The 20,939-nt window shown below is 37.9% G+C and overlaps 1 protein-coding gene across 4 annotated transcripts in view; it reads right to left on the bottom strand.

Moving 5' to 3' along the window:
* The window catches only part of abcc8 (ATP-binding cassette, sub-family C (CFTR/MRP), member 8), an 82,743-nt gene extending 62,474 nt beyond the window's left edge, over positions 1-20,269 (bottom strand). For 3 of the 4 annotated variants that reach the window (XM_025006522.2, XM_017418967.3, XM_017418968.3), the window contains exons 1-6: positions 19,718-20,269; positions 13,612-13,774; positions 9,197-9,338; positions 6,857-6,978; positions 5,038-5,204; positions 2,263-2,505 (exon numbers count right to left, since the gene is read on the bottom strand). In XM_025006522.2, coding sequence (XP_024862290.1) covers positions 2,263-2,505; positions 5,038-5,204; positions 6,857-6,978; positions 9,197-9,338; positions 13,612-13,774; positions 19,718-19,738 — 858 coding nt within the window. In that variant the 5' untranslated portion in view covers positions 19,739-20,269. The remainder of the gene's footprint in view (positions 1-2,262; positions 2,506-5,037; positions 5,205-6,856; positions 6,979-9,196; positions 9,339-13,611; positions 13,775-19,717) is intronic. The other variant, XM_017418966.3, reaches the window with a different exon arrangement.
* Positions 20,270-20,939: the final 670 nt, after the last annotated feature.

Here is a 20,939-nt window from a genome sequence, read left to right as displayed (position 1 = left end):
TTGGTTACCAATTATCATCCTCACCATTGGTGGTGGGTGATAATGAGACCAAGATTAAAAACCCTGAGAGAGATATGTTGTTTTTCAGAAAACCAAACCATTATCATTATCATTGTATAATTTGTCTGTTTGGTGATTTTTACAAGCTGAATTACAGATCTGGCCATGTATAATGGAATCAATAACTAAAATAGGGTAAATATAGATTTCAGGAGATAAATGTTTTTTTTAGAAAATGAAACCTTTTGTACTGATATCTTTCTTTTATCAAGCCTCAGAAATAATATGCCTCATTATCTCTACTGATTATGTGGTAACCCAGTTTTTTCCCCTTTATACTCGTAATAGGGACATCATTACTTTGCTCTTTTTCTGCTTAAACGAGGGTTGTTTGCATGTCACCTATTTTAGTTCTTTTTTGCATCACAGAAAATGATTATTGTGAATAAATAAAAAGCTCAACATAAGGTGTGTTTTAGCTTGTAAAGTAACAGGTCAAAGAGTTTAATTCAACGCACAATGCAGCTCACTGATATTTATGTCTACAATAAATGAACATAAAGTTTTTGAATTCAACATAAATTTTAATAAAAGGTGCTTCTACTTTCCTCTACAAAAAGTGTGAAAGTAATTTTGCCTAAATTTAAAGTTAGTTATGTTTTTTATAAACACAGATTTGACATCATATCTTGTATTTTTAATCACTGCCTATTAGCTGAGGTGTCAGAGTTATAAAATGCATTTTAGCAGCTAATTATACAAACATATCAAGATGTTTTCTGCATATTTAAGAGCTCTAATGTTGTTTCCAAAGCAATAAGATGCATACAGACTTAGTTGTGTAACACATTTCTTTAAGCGACACTCTTCATCAGAGAATATTATTGAAATAAAATGTTAAAATGCCTCTTCAAGCAGATCCTCCTCCCACAGAGAGGTAAATGTGCAGCTTAGGTTACCATGGTGATCCAGCCTGTTTTTAAATTTATTTTTTAGCAGACTTCTTTGACACTGAAAACTAATTTCTCTTTATTTAAAATATCTTTGTCTAAAAAAAAAGAAGAACTCAAAACGACGAAGCTTCAAAGCAATACAAAAAGCCAGCCAATAACTTCAGTGTTTGTGAGGAATCATTTTGTAACTGCTGAGTCATTCTGGCTTCTTTATCTCACAAACACAGAGGAGAAGAAATACTACAAACATGCACAGCAAAACAACAAAAAAATATTCTTCCCTGGAAATTACGTTTCCTAAACAGCACCAAACATAAAAGTAAAAAAACATGCAACTACAACACACACAAAAAAAACCTTAAAATAAAAACAAATGAAAAAGCCTAGGATTTGCAGACCTTGTACGTGTCTGCTCGAGGCAATCTGACGTTTTCCTGTTTATATTATTGAAGGACTTCCTATGTGACGTTCAAGTAAAGTTTAATTGTTCCAGTTCAAGCTGGCCTGAATCATCACATAAACTGCTTTAATATGAGAACAGCGGGACAAAGAAAATAACTCTTCAAGAGGATGTCATTTTGAATATAAGACAAAAAATATATTAAAAATAGCAAGAAGGATGAAAAAAATGCCAGATAGAGGACAGCAGGAGACAAACAAGCTGCACAGAAATGCTTAAAATCTTATTTTCCTCCAAGCAGAAAATCCAATTATGTCTCTTGATGATAAGAATTTAATTTAAAAGAAAGATTATTTCTACTTTGTAAACTCATCTACCTACGTATGTTTGATTACAGAGGGGGATGTGATTTATTTTAGGAGAACAAATACTGTTATTAATACATGGACACTAACAAAATTTGAAAAGTAAGAAAATGCATATCGCCTGTCATGAATTTTATGCAGCAGCGGTTCATGAAATATTTTGCTAACAGAAAGAGTTGACTCAATAATTAATGGCTTAATCTTAAACAAAGATGTTGTAAAAACTGTTGGTACTCAGAATATGTTCTGTAGCTCAGTCTCAGCTAAAAATAAACTTCTTTTTTCACCTAAATATTAATTGTTAATATAAGATTGTTTTTATTTTAATATAAATCGCATTCTGTTGTTCTCCTTTCTGATAAATAATTGTTGTTTCAGATTCAGTCGCATCAAAAGCTCCTTCAGACTGAGATTTGAGACAAAACAGACTTAATCTGTGAAGTTTACTCGTAACCATGTGAGCTGTGGATTTATTTCAAATGACACAAACGCGTCCTATCAGCAATCCCTTGCTGCTCATGAAACCCAACCAATCAGAACTCACCTTCTGCTCCTCGAATTCCTGGCGGAGCTTGATGTAGTTGGTGAGCGCTCTCATGGCGATGGGCAGCTTGCCGATGACCTTCAGGTCGATGGGCCGTCGGTGAGCGGAGGTGATGAAGGTGTTCATCCACCAGTAGGTGGCTTTGGACAACAAGTTGACGAAGGGCTGCAGGAAACGAACGCCGAGGTCCTGAAGGTCTTCGGGGGGCTTCACTTCTGTTGGATTGGCGAAACACATGTAGCGCTGCAAATAAAAACGAGAAGTGAGGTTACTCTTTGACTCTGCTGGGGAACTGAAAACCTCTGATTAGAGGGAATTTGGAACTGAAACATCAGGTATATAATCATCGCTACACATTCGGCTAAAGAAAACTAAAACACAATGGATATTTGTGTTGAACACACTGTTATTAGAGGGCTTAAATATAGCTGCTGAAAGAACATTTGCATCAATAACATGATGGCGTCTGTCGCCATGGCAACTTGGCAAAACTTAACACTAGTTTAAACTACAGACTGAAGCTTTTAGATCGAGTCAAAGCAAAAAATAGTGGAAAAGTGGACAAGAATAGATGTGGTGCCTCTTCAAAATTTACTGACAAATGTCTGGATTATTTATAAGCATGTGAATAAACCAAGAATCATTATATTTCATTTGTAATCATTCTGTTGCAAAATAGGTCAGAGTATAAATGGATGTCACTAATTTCTTGGTTTCAAAAAAATATGAAAAGACAATTTGTTTTATGTCAGGAAATGAGTCACAAGTAGAATAATGACCATGTGATACAAGCATTTAATCACTTGAGTTCATATTTAATTTGGATAATTGCACATCAATTACTGATCACATAAATGCAGGAACGTTCGAACCTTCGTGACGAGGCTGATAAAATAAGGCAGCTGCAACAGGCCGAGTGCAGGGCATGATGGGAAAATTTCCCAGGGGAGTCCAGCGCAGTAACAGATGCGCGCTCTGAGCGGAGGTTAACAGAGATAAACACAGTCTGAAGTGTCCCGGGGAAAGAGCCGGGCGAGTGTACACTCCTCTGGCATTTTCTTTTTTATGTTCGGGAAGGGTCAGACGGCGGCAAATGTCAAAAAATGAATAATCTGAGGATTAAAGTTTGATGGCTTTGTTGTGCGATCAATAAAACAGCAGCAAATACATGGTTTGAAAACATTTCAGCCTCATTTATGTCTGTTAGGGCTTTGAACCGAGCTACATGTCAGAGGGGGTTCATGTTGTGGTAAATAAAGCTGAGAGGTTGTGACCTTCGTCTTCATGTGTTTAACTTTTAGTTGAGCTTTTACCTCTTTTGATTCTTCTTCTTTTATTCATTTCTTGCCTTTCTTATACATGTTTCTTAAGAAATTTGAATCAGGTCAGAGTTTTAATCTGCACAAAACTTTGTTTTATGACTAAATACTGATGAATGGAAAACTTAGAGTCATTTTCAAGCTTAGTATAAGAAGTAAAAATTAATTTCTGCTTTTCAGCTTTGGATTGAATAGATTGAGTTGAGCAGCATGGAACTGGATTAGTATTGAACATGTTTGTTTTTTTACATAGTGTCCTGAAATGATCTAACTTTTGAATAATTTTAAATAAATAAAACAAATCGATCTTCTGTATTATTTGACACTTTGCATTCATGTCATACTGTGATGATGTCATGAACAAAACACCTTTTTCAATGTTTTTAAGTGCTTTACAAGTGAAGTATTCAAATAAATTACAGTTTTGTTCCGTAGAAAGATTGACTGAAAGAGTCTTGCAAAGTCTGAGGAAGAAAAATTTGCTCAGAAACTATCCTAATACCAGAATTTGTGTGTGTAAAGGCTGGCATGGTGGTATGGCGTAATATTTCTGTGCAGAACAACTGCTTTTAAAGTTGTAGTTTATGTGCAAACAAAAAAATATATAAAAATAAGCCACAGTATTATAACAGCTGAAATGAAGTTCGATTTACGCTGTGACTCGCAACATTCTTTAATGTTTCATATTTAGACTCAAGCTAGTTTCACTTCACAGTTTTCCAATAATTGTCGAGCCCTGCAGCACAGACAGAGCTGCAGAGATCTTTATATTAGAAATATTCTAGATAATTAAAGTCTGAAAGTCACAATAATGAGCCGTGGACGTTAGCGTTATACTTGGCTCAGGCTGCAATGCATTATGGTCTATTTACACCAATGTAATCTACAACTACATGACAAGTTTGCAGGTCATTAGATAGTCGATGAGAAATTGCAATTCAAACTTCAAACATCACTACAAAATAACTGATTGTAAGATAGGGCACTTTATGGTGAATAAGTGAACAAATCAAACACAACCCTGGAGTTAGTTAGTGAATTATTTTATTTAAAGTGCATTTCTTTTTGTTTATGAATATGTTTGTTATTTGTATCCCTGACAACCAGCACAAAAATCCTCAGATCTGGCAACTATAAGAACAGTGATGCAGGCTAATATCACTCCACAAATGTCTAAGTTTGACATTTTGAGCATATTAGCTTTTAGCTAAAGCAGCCACATCTCTTCATTCTGAAACAGCAGCTACAAACTGTTCATTTCTCTGTTTTTGCGTGTTTAAAATCTGTCGTTCAGGTGATTGTTTTGCCCCCTCAGCCACGTCTGCCAGTTCATGCAGTTCAGTAAAACACGAGCAGCATCACTGCATCCACATTCTGTTCAGCTGACTGTGGGCCGCATCGCTGATCAAAGCCCGCTCCTGACTGAAGGAAGACAAACCCGCTGACACACACTCACCCTGCCCAGGATGACATTGATCTCCACAGCCAGTAGAAGTCCGTACAGCAGCACCAGCAGCCCCGTGATGCAGAAGCGAAGCTGCCCGGGGCCGATGCCATGTTCTGTGTACTTGGCGAACTTGATGGTCTTCATTATGAAGGCAAGCACCCAGTAGATCAGCAGGGCTGAGAGAAAGACACAAACAAAACACAAGATAAACAAAGAAAAAAAAGGAATAACTTGACTGAAAAGGCTAGGGTCTAAAAAGCCATGTTTATGTTATTATAAATTAGTGAGCATGAACTCAGTTTTTTAATGGTTTCATACACTTTTCCAATTTACTCAAAACAAACCACAGCTCAACTGATAGCACAATTTCTTTGCTGAGGATTATCTTTTCTGTGCATGAACCGTTTAATTCAGTCCTCCAGTCCGTCAGCTACAATGAGAACCTCCAAAATCACAGCTTAGAAATGCTACACTACTTCTTCTTTTCTCCTTTTACTCTTCCTCAACAGTATTGACAAAAAAGCTTCTCCAATAGGCAACTATCAGATGTCAAGGCCGACAACTTGAACCCAGCAAATTGCAGCAAGGAACGCCACTTTCCTTTCACGAGACCCTTTGATAGAATCACATAATGTTTGTCTGAGAGGTTTACTGTAAACTGGGAGTCTGAGCACGAAAACAAGAATAAAAGAAGAGCCAGACTTGTGGGTAACATGAAAAAAACATCAGAGAACAGAGCCTGACTCCGCAGAAGACTCACGTAGTGTTTACTTGTTTGTAAAGCAGAGCTTCTTTGGCATGACTTTATCAGCATGGGGGTCAGTGCCAGAGCCTCTGTTTAGAAGATGAATATCTGGCTGCGATATGGAAACCTAAAAGCCAAAGGCGGCTCGGTGAACTGATGGAAGTAAAAAGATCAAAGCCTGCATGCAGACAAGTTAATGAAGCATAGGAAGTAAAGAAAAACTACATCAGTAGTTGGTGGAAACCAGCAGGGCATTTTTTACATGAAATGAGCCGATTATGATGAAAGATGAAGGGTGTTATTTAATCATTTATTTAATGAAATCTTTAACAGGCAGAGGGCTGAGACTGCTTACATTTTTTTTAAAAAACAAAAATTCATAATAGGAAATCTAGGAAAAGGTCTCATTACTTTCATTTAAAAGGACAAAATTATTATCTGCCCACAAAATCTGTTTTGATACTGACCTCAGAGATTATTATTTAAAAATAATGAACCATCCGTGAGTCAGGCTCGCATTACACCGATTAGTTAACTGAGGTCTGTACTCTAATGCTCCAACTCCATCACCATCAAAACATTCCCAAAAAGCAGAAACATGACGTTGATCATCATCAGGCTTTCAAAATAAAAGCCCATCATTTCTTTAAGCATTATATTTTGATCAGTTTTTGATGTTTAACTGAACCAAAATGATTCTGAACTCTCCTTTAAACCTAATGTTGATTGTACCAACTGTGTTTTATTACATTCTCTGCTCCGTGCTGTTTATTGAGATGTTTTGACATTTTGTCGCATTAACGCATGAACAAAAAACAACAATTTCATTCCATGTTAGACAAATCCTGGTTTGTAGCACAAATATTTTGCTCTGATGGTTAAATAGTTTCACAAAATTTGATCAAAATTTAATGCAGTAAAGTGTGATGAGCTTTTACTTTGAAAGCCTGAGAAACCTGGATGTTTAACTGTAAATACACAGAGATTTACTGTACCAAAAGGAAATATTACAAAAGGCTTTCCTTCCACAGTGGACTGTATTCAGAGAAAACAAATGATTAGAAGGATTTCAGAATACTGTACCTAATAGCAGTTTGGGGAAATTGGAGGTCTCAATGTTATGATAGTAGATAATCGAGGTGATCCCAGCCATGAAGGCCAGAGCTGCAGGCATGTAAAGATGGAGATGGAGGGATTGGGTAAACCTGAAAAGGAACACCAGATAGAGAAAGAAACCCATTAAAGAAACAACAAAGGATTTGCGACAACGTTTCCACTGATCCCGCCGAGGCAGTATGGACTCTTACACTCAGCCAGGAGTCAGAACCTGGAAAATGGGGCTGTGGAGATGATTAAACCCTAAAAAACACATCACATCCATAAAGCAGGTCCTTGCCAAGCATTACACTGTCACATAATGACAGACAGAACCACTTTGGGCTCTTCAGAACAGCGGTGAGGTCAGTGTAAAAAGCCCGCTGAAGGGGTGGGCAGATGGAGAGCTCTTCTGACCGGCAGAGTCTCTCAGTCTTACCGAGAAACAATAAACAACAAAAACATACAGAAAACACCCAGAGAGAGAGAGGGAGAATTGTAGGATTAGCATCTAAAAAATTGTGTATTTATTCCTCTCATTTTTATGTTCATGCAATGAGTTTGATTTTTTTTTAGGTGCATGTTTTGCATTGGGTAAACCCACTGCAGCTCATTGACTTGTTTTTATTGGCAGTGGTGAAAACAGAGCACAACAACACAAACACTTGCCTCCGACTGCCTCGGTCTATACCAGGGGTCTCCAATCCTGGTCCTCGAGGGCCACTATCCTGCATGTTTTATTTGTTTCTCTGCTCCAACACACCTGATTTAAATCAATGGGTGATTAACAGGCTTCTGCAGAACATGAGGAGGTAATTTAACCACTAAATCAGGTGTGTGGGAGCAGGGAAACAAATAAAACATGAAGGATAGCGGCTCTCCAGGACCAGGGTTGCCTACCCCTGGTCTATACTGTGCCAGTCAGTGGTGAAACAGGTGGATGTTAGCCATCCCATGTTCGGATGTTTTGATTGGTGCAGCTCTAAGGTGAAAAGCAGGTGAAAACCTCAAAAGCACTTATTAGGTCTTATTTCAATACCTTATTATGATCATACATTAACATATTTTACTCTTTTACAGCCATCGGACAAAACTGAGCAAACATTTTTCCAAATAGGGCTTTCGCAGAATAATTATTTAAACAAACGAAGAGACTTGGACAAAACTGTGCACAGATACAAAGGTAAAACTCTTAAAAGTAGCAGCATTTCATGGTTTTGTGTCTTTAAATGTGCTTGGTGCAGCTTTTTCTTTAGTTTTTGAGTTTAAAATGTCGAACTCACAGATAGAAAAATAAATCATTGTAACGGTATCACCTAGAGCACTGAGGGTTTTTCTTTTTTATTCTAATTTCAATTTTTTACCAACCACGTTCTTTTGACAGAATAAAGAAACATGCTGAGGCTTATCATATTTTGTATAATGGAATCAAATTTACACTTTAGTGGAATGTTACATCTACAGAGGCTCCTCATCAGCAAAAGGTCAGGCTGAATAAAAGTGCAACAAGAAACTTAACAAAGTCCAAAATAAGCTTAGGTGCAGAAACATGTTTCATTGTTGAAACATCTGAGGCTAAATGTTTTACACCTCGTTCAATTTGACACCTGAGTAAACCAAACTGAGACTGAATCTCTGTCACTAATTTTAAACCTTACTCAATGGGATGGATGGGGCTCCAGTTTAGGTAACCCAGACCGTAAAGTAATGAATGGTTTGAAAGAAGTTCCTCTCCAGCTCTGCCTAATAATATAAATATGATCACCTGTAGATTGTATCGATCCTCAGGAGAGCTCTGTGGAGCAAATCTGATAAGAGGGTTGATTCTGATGATGAACAGTGGTTTGGGAAGTGCAAACTGCAGTTAATTGAATTAAACTTCCATCAGAGGTGGATAACAGTGTTTGATTAGATAATAAAATCATTCCGAGGAACTACTGCCATGCAGTAATAAAAAAGAATTGCAGAATAAATTTAATTATATGGCACACAAATAAAATGCTGAAAAAGAAACCATCTCTTTTCCTCCACTAGGGTAATTGTGAAGGCATAAAAAAGCAGTTTTCATCAAATATGGGTAACATTTCTGTAGTGCGGGCACTCTCCCATACCCTTATTGTATCAGTGCTGCCTCAATGCTGTAAAATATTAAACAAGATACACTCAAAAATAAATAAATAATATAAAATATTATACAAGATACACTCAAAATGAATAAATAAAATAAAATATGAAATCCACCAGTGTTACAAGACCACAATACATAAGAAATGTCATGAGTGAAACCATAGCAAGGACACCGATTTGGATTCTGGGTGCAGAACTCACCCATCTGAGACGATGCCCTCTGCAATCTCACAGACGAGGATGAAGAGCAGGACGAAGGTGAGCAGCCAGCGAAGGTTGTGTCCGGGAAAGTGAAGCCAGGTGCTGTGATGGATGTGAACCTTTGAACTCTGGCTGCCCCAACCTCAGATGCAGAGAAAGAAAAAGTTTTATTAAAAACTAAAAAAAATATATATATTTTTTGCAAATATGCTTTGTGAACACTGAGTTCCAAATGACTCTGCTGAAATTTACTGAAAAGCTGAAGATGTGTTGTTAAAGCTTAAGAAGCAGCTGAAAGCTAAAAGAAGCAAAACAAACAAACAAAAACCTAAAAAAGAAATGAAATCAAAAGCTAAAATCCAAAAGCAGCAAAACTAACTAGCTTGAAGTATCAAAATGCTACCTAAATGCTAAGAGTATCAAAACAGTAGCCAGAAGCAAAAAGTAGCAAAAAGCCAGCTAAAAGTTAAAGTAGCACATGGTTAGCTAAAACTAGCAGAAGGCTGGCTAAAAGCTAAAGTTGCAGAATGGTAGCTTAAAGCTAAAAGTGGCATAAGAAAACAAAAACAGAGCAAGTATTGTACTCTAAAACAGATGTCAAAGAAAATAATGTTTTCAAACTGAATGAAGTATGTATATCTGTGTATTTCTATGGGGAAAATATTTGTAAATAAAGTTAAACATTTAGAAAAGTATAAAAGTAACAAAATTCAAAGTACCCATTTCCTTCATGACCTGAACGTTTTGATACATAAATGACTGAAATAGCACAAAGTATGCAAAGTATAGCAGAAAAACTTATGAAAAATAACAGTGTGAATGCTGAAACATTTACACAGATCGTAAAGACGGTTCACCTCACACACATTCAGGAGAAACTTATTAAATATTACACACATCAGCCCTAAATCCTTAGTCATTCAGTTTTTCCTTTGTGTCTGTGAACTCACTAAATCTACATTTTGAAAACTAACTTAGCCAATCCCCTTGAAATGACACTAATGTGCAAAGAATATCTTACAGAAGATGAGCTACAAAGATGGCAGCTCGCCAACGTAGATTTCAGAGTCCAGCTTGTTTTTTTTAACACTTTAATTACACTGAATGATGCTTGGCAGGCAAAGCTAGGAAACTAAAGCTGCCAGCCTGAGACGGTGTGTTTATTAGCTCTTCTCAGGGATGCAACCACTTTGTACTTTTTTTTTTAACTTAAACAGATGTTGGCCTCAGTACACACAATGTTATAGCACTGTCTGGGTCATCAAAGTGGGATTTATATGATTAAATTTAGCCTCTGCTGTCAAAGCTAATCTCCGTCCAAGAGGTCATGTAAGCAAGTCTTGTGCTGTTGGCACCTTTACTAGTTTATCTCACTCTGAAGTGTCGGCACAGACTGGTCTGAAGTGCATCTCTTCCTCTTCAGCTCCTTTTTCACACATGCAAATTCATTCATTCTGCTCAAGCACCGTTCACTGCAATTCAAATCAACTTCAAATCATGAAGTCAAATGTGAAAAAATTCATGCATACATTGCTTGGAGAATCATCATGCTGCTCGCATACATAAAAACAAACAGATTTACCTAAAGGAAAATGCTTTTGTGTCATTCGATTGGGACTTGAAAGGGTTTATGTCAGCCAGGAGCTGTAAACCTGGACTCATTCAACAGAACTGAAGGGAGAACAGTCCTCTTATCTGACTGGGGAGCCAATGTAAATAGTCTTACAAAGGTGTGCTGGTGCATTTCCAATCAGTTCATTCAGTCATTATTTGAACACTATCCTCTCATGCTTGCGGCGTTTATGTGCCTCTGTAATTTCATGAACACGGGCTGAGCAGCACATCCCGTAGGTCTATGGTACTGTCTATAAACAGGACTTTGACTTAAAAGGTTCTGTCAGGTGAGCAGAAAATATTTCACACCTCCTGAGGTTTGTCTTCAGTGCTAAAGCTGTTAGTGGAGGCACATCGGGAGGAGGGAAGAACCCTGCAGCTTACAGATAGACTGTTTTCTAACAAAAGATTCACACTGAAGGTTTTCACTGTCACACTTTAAGGTTTTATTAGTTTTAACTTGTGACGTGATTTTTACTGTCTGTAGACAATAAGTTATAATTAACTGATTCAATATGGCTACCACAGCCAATGAACCTTAAGAAACAGAAATGACTTTAACTCAGCCAACTTTACAGATATTGAGCTAAACTTTGAGTGTTGTTGCTAAAACATACTTTAAGCACTAAACATTGCACAATATATTTGCTGAAAACTTTAGTATTAACTACTGGTGTCAGTCCTGTTTGTCCGTTAGCAAAATATCCCATTAATCACATAACAGATTTTAAGAAATGAATCACTGAATGTACATCTACATCTACAACTAATTAACTTTTGGACTTACCACAATTCAAATTAACCACCACAGCTAAATGGCCTTAAATAACACATAAATGTCTATAACTCATCAATTTTACAGATATGGAGCTACTCACAATATTGCATGAGTTTTTGCAGAACATAATTTACAAGAATTGACCAAAACATCTGATTTTAGTTTAAATCTCTGGCATAAAAGGCAGCGGATAATATGCATTACTTAGAGAAATGCCAGGACTTTAATCTAAAATGAAACAGAAGCAGAAACATTGGAGAGACAACGCTTCAAGCAGCTGGAGTATTATTGTGAATAAGGCAATCATGAAACATGAAGATATTTATTCCAAATAAAAGTCACTGGCGATGACATCCAACTATTAACTGGCTCATAATTGTCCTGATGAATCTTTTGATGATTACAGTGATTATACTGAAACCTATTTCTGTGCCCTTCTGTGCACAGAGAAATTTGATTCTGGATCACAAGAAGCGTTTTACTGTTCCTGTTACTCCTGGAGGAAGTAAGTCACTTCCTATGTGTCCACGCCACAGAAACTGGTACCCAGTCTTATTACCAGAGCACAGTTAGTGGTGTTTATCTTTGATCCTGTTTCAGGATGTGGCAGCTTGTTTTTTTCTTTGTCAGTCCAGTCCTTGTATCCGACCATGACAGCACATTGTGCAACATAATTAAATGAAACAGAAAAGTGGATAAGTGGAGCACAAAAAAGGGAGATGTCATCCTTCTACTGTATGTCAAGTTTTCAGCTCTTTGAGAGTCACCTCATTGGTGCTAAAATACCGTTTAAAATGACAGAGTTGTGACCATTTGAAAATAATATTTTGCATAAAGTTTATGATATCTTGTGAGATCATGCATAATCTGTTAGTGCTTAAAATATGTGTTGTTAATAACTGTCAGCTACTATCACACCAAATCTTAGCTCAATATTTGTAAAATTCACAGAGATATATACATTTTTGGTGTAGGCTAAGATTGATAAGCTATGGCAACCATTTTGAATTGAATTGACTTAGAGGTACATCCAGTGATTATTTTCTGAACATTTCATTAAAATCCATCCTGTGGTTCATGAGACACACACACACATTCACAGACACTGACAAAAACATTATCACCACAGCCAAAGGCAAAGCGGTGATGAACTCAGATGATGAGCCAGCAACTTGTGAACCTGAGGCAGCAAAGTGTGTGGAAAGTTACACTCTAGTGATGACACTAATAGCGAGGCCAGCAGCCAGAAAGGTGAGCCAAGGAAGAGTAACACGATGCTTTTGCATCATTTTGCTTCTGTGTACCACAGCGCAGAACATCACAAGGATCACGTTTGCTTTCAAAAACTGCAACTCGGTGAATTATGTTTTCTCAGCGTGTCAGCGTAGGTTCTGAGTCATCAAGGACACGGTAATCTTAGATGCTTACATAAAAAAAACGCAACCGGGCTTTATTTTCTGGTTCTGGTTCATCTCTCAGTAAAAGAGAAGTTCAGTTCTAATGCCTGATGATGAAAATCAGACTGCTGCAAGGAACACATTCACACTTAGAGAGTCGCATGTGAGTCACAGAAACACTGTTCATCCTGTGGGACATCCGTGCTTCTGAAACAACTTCAACCCGAAACTTCTTATCGGTTATTATGACTCAGCCTTTTAGATGAGAGGTGAAATGTCTTTAATTACAACTAATAAATGATCTCCAGTTGTGCTCTGTTCAAGCAATTTGTTACACATCAGCTGCAGTATATGTAGGCGCTTTAACTCAGAAAAAGAAATGCAGTCTGTGATGCTTATAAATAAAATATGTTAAGTGTGTTAAAGTCTATAAATGCTGTAAGAGAAAGAAAACATCAATGGAATCAGCATAGAAAGGTAAGTAAACTAAAAGATAAAGAACAGCAAGGGGAGATAGAGTCTATCGATCTTCTTATTTGTGCTGACAAATCATGTGTGTGTGCTGAGTGTGTGATTTGTGGTGAGGTGCGAAGAGGCTGAGAATCTCACCTCCCAGTTAGACTCACCAATGAAGAGGATGGGAAAGGTGATGAAGAGGAGAAAGACATGTGGGACCACATTGAGTGCATCCAGGAAGCAGCCGTTGTTCAGAACCCCCTTGTCCACGTTGTAGGCTGATGAGTTGTTCTCGCTCCCACAGAAAGCCAAGGACATGGTGGAGCTGGGACTCTGCAGGGAGCAGGCAGAGGAAGAGGAGGAGGAGGAGGAGCAGAGACAGAGAGGAGACAGACAGAAGATGATGTTTTCAGAGCATGTCGTCTTTTCAGAGGCAACACAGGCTGCGTCTTCGGCTGTTATTCCCAAAGTGACCTCCTCCTTTTCCAACTCAGAGCCAAAATATCAGCTCCAGAGAAAAACCAGAGACGGAGACGGAGTCAGAGTCCGGTGCAGCAGCGGCAGCTCCTTCTCCTCTCTGATTGTCTAAGCAGCATTCCCTCATGCTGGTGAGAAACATCTGCATCCCGTCCACCTGCAGGCTGCGGACATCCTCTAAGTCTGAATCTTCACTTGTGCACAGCTCTGCACAGCTCCACCAGGATGCATTTAGACACGCTCACATCATTTCACACACACACACACACACTCACACGTACAGAGCTGCAACGGCATTCTGCAGTGCACCTGCTATTCCTGTCTCCTCACAAATGAGAGTTCAAAGTCGACCTTGGATGACAAGAGAGAAGAGGGGCAGAGTGTGCGGGCAGAGTGTGCGNGGCTGGAAGTGTGAGCAACAGAGCCATTAAATGTAGGAGGTGAAGGCAGGAGGGAATGAAAAACAGAGAGAGGGGAAGGGAAGAGACGAGGGGCTTGGCTGCTGCTGGATGAATGCTGCAAACGTCACACAGAGGTACGTGAGAAGCATGAGTTAGAGCTTTTAATCTGAATCACAACAGCACATTTTCTGGGTTTGCATTATCCCTCACACCCACCTCATTCACTTCTTAACATTGTACCGGGGCAAAGTGGGCTGCACACATTAACAGAGTGGATGCTGATCCAGCATTTAGACTAATATTTGTTTTTTTATTTTATTTTTCCTTATCTTTTCTGTAATTTACTTCTGCATACTTTGTGTTGTTTAACAATTCATATATCAGCTCATTCAGGAGATTGGTGCAATGACCTTTGGTTTTTGTATCTTTTATAAGTTTCAAACATTTAATTTTATTTACAAAGATACAAAATGGCATTACAATCTCTTCAGTTCCTTAAAAAATATTGTTCTCTTTTAAACCTGCTTCAGCATGCTTGCTCTAGTTTTCTTTTTATGTTACTCTTAACATTTAGCTACCATCTAGCTGTTTTTCGGTTTTAGCAAACCTTTTGCTACTGTTAGCTTCTTGCTACTGTTTTGCTACTTTTAGCTTTTAAATAGCCTTTTGCTGCTTTTAACTTTTAGCTAGTATTTTGAAACATTTAGCTAGTGTTTTTCTGCTTTTAATTTTTAGTAAGTCTTTTTCTACCTTTAGCTTTTAGATGGTGTTCTGCTTTGTTTTATCTTTAAGAACGCAATTTTAGCTACTTCAGCAAATTTCCCCAAAGTCTGCAATCACACTGCATTTATGCAGAAAATGCATTTTTTTCTAACCATAATGGAATGAAAAATTCATGAATTCCTGGGTCGGCTCTGGTCCTGAAGGGAGCGATCCAACTGTAGTTACCACTGATTTATCAGCAGAGACCCACATGGGAGCAGATTCTGATAATCCATCTGTCAACAGGGGAAGCCTCGTAGGCTTTTCTTGGTGGCTAAAATAATTCATGTTTAATGTGTTCCATGTTTATCATCAAGCGATTACAGCAAAGAGATAAGCTCGATGTAATGAGCAGTTTACACAAGTTTTCAAACATACTTTCCTATGTTTTCTTGTGCACGTGTTGCAAATTTAGTACAACTTCCTCTCTTAGCGCCTACATAAAAAAACAATATTGAATAGTTATTGCCCGATGCAGAAAGTGAAAGATGAGTTTTTGCTGAAGTCTGTGTGCGTCTGTCTGTAGCATTAACAAAATATCTCCTGAACCAGTGGACAAATTCTTAATGAAACTCTCAGGGAGTCATTCTCCGAGCGCTAACCAATCCTAACATATAACTTTGTCACTTCTCAGCATAAGATGATTTTAATCTAAAACTCTGGTGATGAAAGCAACCAGTGATATGCATCCTTTCAAGGAAGGCTTTTAAATGATCCACTAAATGTTATATTCACAATATGCCATTCAGATAATACAGTATACTGTAAAACAATACAAACTTATGTGCAAGACAAACTGCAATGCTCTCCCTTCAGGGATGAGATCATTAAAATGAGATAATTTTGGAATTGGTGTCACACAGCTTGTCCAGCAAAGCGACTCAGTTGCTTTAAAATATCTCAGCCCAGCATGCAGCACCAATAACAGAGCAGGATGTCTCAGCTGAGGGGAAGTCGAGCAGGGATATCACGGTAAATGTCATAAATAAGTTGGTGAAATTTATTGACAAAGGCCTCCACATTTATCTTTTAAATGTAAAAAGATATTGCTTGTTTATTCAAAAAACAAGTTTTTATTTTAACTGAAAAAGTTATACTGGCTTCAGAGGTTTAGTATTTCTCAGGCAGTAAAGTGAAACATAATATATTTACAAAGACAGTCTAGATTGCACAGATAATTAGAGTTATTAAGTTCCATAGAGAACATTTTATTTTTAAAAAAATATCCATGTAAACTGATGCTCTGTTTTCTGCAAGCTCTTTAGAGCTAAGTTGTAAAATCAGAAGTTTGTTGTCTCATTCAGACAATACAAAACATGATGGCAGAGATTACAAAGGGTTTTTTTTTTACCTTTAAGCACCTGACTAACTCTAAAGAGGATGCTAAAGGTCAATAATTATGCAGCTAACAGAAAAACTGCACACTTGAATGTCAACAAGAGGTAAACAGTTATTTTTAATCACTAAAATCTCCATGAAATGGGAAAGCAACACAAAGCATAGCTGAAAGTAAAAGAAAAAAATCTGGTAGGTTTATCATTTCAACAGTGAGGGGAAAACAAATCACATCAGTACACAACAGGCCGAGTAAAGTGCAGCACAACTCAGGTTTGAGCACTCTGTGTCAATTCAGCAAAAGTAGTGAGCAAAAGTGGATTGTTTTTACAATATTAATACATCATTATTATGTTAGTAGTATTGCATTTCTCTTAACTATATTTACAAAGTGCTTTATTAGAGCAAGTCAAGTTAAATGTCTGAGGATATCTGCTACTGGAAAAAGCTTTCTCAAAAAAGTTTGAAAGTTGGTTTTGGTGTCAGATAGTGAAATAATGTGGCTGATTTCAGACGGAGATTTTATAAAGAGAAGGCTCTGTTCATCTCACACTGTGATCCGCTCAATAAGATAATAACATGTCAATAAGCCTGTGTAATTAGAATCAGGGACATTTAAGGCAATGAATGTAAGCAGGGGGGGTTTAAAAACCATACAAAATCTAACAAGAAGCCAATACAGGGAGGAAAGTCGGAGACAAATGTTTGTGTGTCTTTAAGTCCTAATAATAAAATTGATTTGACCGGCGCCAAAGCTTTGAAACTACTGTGTAAAGTGCATTACGTCATCAGGCAAGAATACACAAAAGCATATTTAACTCTTTTATGTAAACACCTGAAAGACACAACTTGATTTTTTCTTTTTTAGATTAATCACTTTGTTTATTTTGAGTATTTTTAAGGAAGTTAAAGTTCTTGCAGCCAGGGTGATGTTGTTTACTTAAAAAGTACTAAGAAAGGAACCAATAAAACTATAAGTATTTGGTAGCTCAACAAAGAAATTATGGGTCATTCAATGCACACCATGGTTCTGATTTAACTGCATGTAAACAGAGAAAAAAAGTGTCCTGAGGACTCATCCCTGTGGTACATCTCTACACAACTGAGCCATAGAGTGACTGCAATGCTCTGTTTGAGAGGCATGAGCATTATAATTGAAATCATTAAATCTACACAGGACTGTAAACGCTCAAAAAGGATGCTGTGATTGACAGTACATTAAGTGGCACTTATATTTAAAGAACTAAAACTGAGCAGTCTCTTTTTAAATGCACTTAGCAGTACATTAGTCACTTTAATAAGTGCTGTCTCTGTTCTATGAAGTGCTCTAAAACCATTCTGTATGCAGTTAAAGCAGTGTTGACATTCATAAATGATAGCAACTGCGCATCAGTTACTTTCCCTTAAAGAGAAAAGATAGCTCAGAGGTCGGTCTGTAGAGCCACTTAAGAGAAGGAGTTCGGGCTTCTTTAAAGCAGGTGAATAATCTCATGTTTAAAACTGTCAGCGCTTTAAAAGCAGGGAGCCGAACAAAACTTCACCTTTACAATGAGGAGCCTCTTTCAGGGATCGACTGATGTTAAATGAGTCAACAAGATGTAAGAATCTACAGGTTTAGGGATGGCAGGGATGACATACAAGAGAAATAAAGTCACAAAGAATAAGCACCATTTGCCATGAATAGAGACATAAAAGGAGCTGAGCTATGAGGCCTATGGTTAATAATTCAGGAGGGCTTGTGACAAAGAGACCGATAACTAAAAGAAACAAAATTATAAAAAGTTTGACCTCTTTTCCAAAATGTTGGAACAGAGTGGAAAATGTCAACAAAAACAGAATCACAAAAGAAGACAGTAAACGTATCAAATGTCTGAACTAAGATACTGCTCCAGTTTCTGGAAAAAATTGAATATGATAGCAGCAAAACAGTTACTAAAGGCTAAATGTAGTAAAACTGTAGCTAAACTCTAAAATTAACTAAACCAGAAGCCAAAAGCTAAATGTAGCAAAATTGTAGCTAAAAAAATAAAATTACCAAAGCTATATCTAACTTCTAGAAATAACCAAAACCAAAGTTAAAAGATAAACATGACAAAACAGTAGCTACAAACAAACATTAGCAAAACAGGTGTTGAAAGCTAAATTTAGCAAAATCACAGCTAAAAGCTACAATTAAACTGAAGCTAAAAACTAAAATTAGCAAGACAGTAGCTAAAAGTTAGAAAGTGTATAAGACAATAAGTAGATTTCGGAGAACAATATTTTTCAAAGAACTGAAGAGATTTTAATCTTTTGCTATGGGGGGAATTTTTTATAAGTAAAGTTAAAATAATTTAAAAAGTATAAAAGTTACAAATACTAAAAGCCATGGCTCACTGTCGTTTCTGATCAAGTTGAATGTTTTGATAAATAAATGATTAGAATAGGGCAAAGTATGCAGAAGTTGTGTGACTGCAAAAACACAGAAGAATTTCTAAACAGGAAAACAACAGAGTTTATCACTGAATCTGATTTTACACAACTAATACAAAGTGTCTAACAGTGTGAAGCTGTTTATTTCTAATTCAAAGAAATAAAAGGAAAAAAGAAACTTAGCATTCTCCAAACGTTGAAACATTTTCTTGTCCTGCACTCCCTGTATTAACACACCTGGACAGCTTAGAGCTCATCCATGGATGACCTTGGGTGAGTTAAAGCATCAGACAGAGCTGACTGAGGAAGAGGAGCAACACACATTCAGAGGGGGATCAGGGAGGAAAACCAGGCTTTTAGAGGCTCTGGTGATTAAACAGGCCTACAGCAACAACAGCATCCTTGAAATCTGTAAACGTCACAACCAAAACAGCAGCCATGCTTTTGATGTGTGCTTTTAAAGCTCCAGCAGAAAGAAGCATTTGAGTCTTAAATCAGGTAGAGTGATTTATTGTTGTAAAACAATGGATCATATAAGCATGTTGAGAGAAAAGGAGGAAGGCGGGGGTTGCACGTCTTAAAATGTTCTCCATCTGCTGCAAAAAAATAAAAAATAATAATACCCTGCACCGTCCATATTTCCCTCTTTTATTATTCACCTCCAGGACGATGGCTGATCCTGTTCCAGACTGCACACAGCTGATTCATTCACCTGGCCGTTCAAACGGGGATCCAGCTCTGCGCTTTTAAATTTACGTGTGATAAAAGGACAAGATTTGTGTCCTTTTCTCACGTGGGTTAAAGACAAACACAGGCAGTGGGTGTCAGCGGAACACAGCAGAAGAGTTTTCCCCTCACAAAGAAAGGAAGAGTCGCTCGGAGCGCTTACCGGTTTGTATCGTGAGATCATTGTTCCAGCTTCTGACTTCAGACACGATCCTCAGCTGGGTCACATCCGGGTGTCAACAAGCAGAAAGCGGGTAGATCCACCGAACCGCAGTCTCGCATGGGTTCGGAGTGCGCTCGAACCCTCCGCGTCCTACTTTGCGCCCGAGCAGCGAACCGCAGGCGGCGGTTTGCGTGAGGAGGCTGGGAGCTGTCCACGGTGCTGATCCCCGGTACCCTGGGGGAAGAGGAGGGAGAGGAGGAAGAGGAGGAAGGAGGGAGGCAGATCTTCCAAGGCCACCTTTGGAATCTGTCATGAACCGGAGCGGAGGAGGTCGCCAAGCCGAGCGCGCAAACACGACGAGTGGATGAGCTGTTATATAAGAACCGAACGGGATGGTGTCCAACACACACACACACACACACACGCAACCTTACATGCTACGAAATACTGCACGAAATCTCCATTTTTTCCCCCTTCTTATAAATGTGCATTTGACTCAAATAAACCCCAGATCTGATCCTAACCTGTTTAACATCGTTACCTAAAAGTGTATTTTTATCAGCCAGGTTCCAAATTTCAAAAAGGACCACTATTGCCCCCTGTGGACACATAATTGCAAAAGTAGCTGACAGTGGTTGGAATAAATCGATCCACGGATAAATCAAACACAGGGACAAATAAAGAAAAATCTAGAAATTATCAGTGTTTTGATCCGAGCATCTTAGAAACAAACTCTGAAGCCTTTTATTGAATTTAAAATCTTACTTCTAACATCCAAAGCTCTGAACAACCAAGCTCCACCCTTTATCAAAGATCTTATAGTTTCATGTTTTCCTAACAGAACACTTCGCTCTCAGACTGCAGGTTTACTTGTGGTTCCTGGAGTTTCTAAAAGCAGAACAGGAGACAGACTCCTCTCTGGTGGAACCACCTGACACCCTGTCTGCTCTTAAAAACGAATCTCAAGACTTTCCTCTTTGATAAATAGTTAGCTCAGGAAACCCGAGCCAACCCTTTCTGCTCTAGGTTCAGACTGCTGGAGGACCTACTGATCACATTTCTGCTGATGTCTTCACTTTCTCTGCTCTCTACATTTTTATTTGCAGTCATTAATCTGTTTTTCTTTGCTGTTTTCCCATAGAAACTACACCTGAACCAGCTCTTCTGTGTTCATCTGTGTGAATGTAACGTGGATCTGAACTGGATTTATGATTTAGGCTTG

The sequence above is a fragment of the Kryptolebias marmoratus genome, linkage group LG11 (assembly GCF_001649575.2).
Source record: "Kryptolebias marmoratus isolate JLee-2015 linkage group LG11, ASM164957v2, whole genome shotgun sequence".
Taxonomy (NCBI): Eukaryota; Metazoa; Chordata; class Actinopteri; order Cyprinodontiformes; family Rivulidae; genus Kryptolebias; species Kryptolebias marmoratus.
This window is presented reverse-complemented; position numbering and strand designations above follow the sequence as displayed.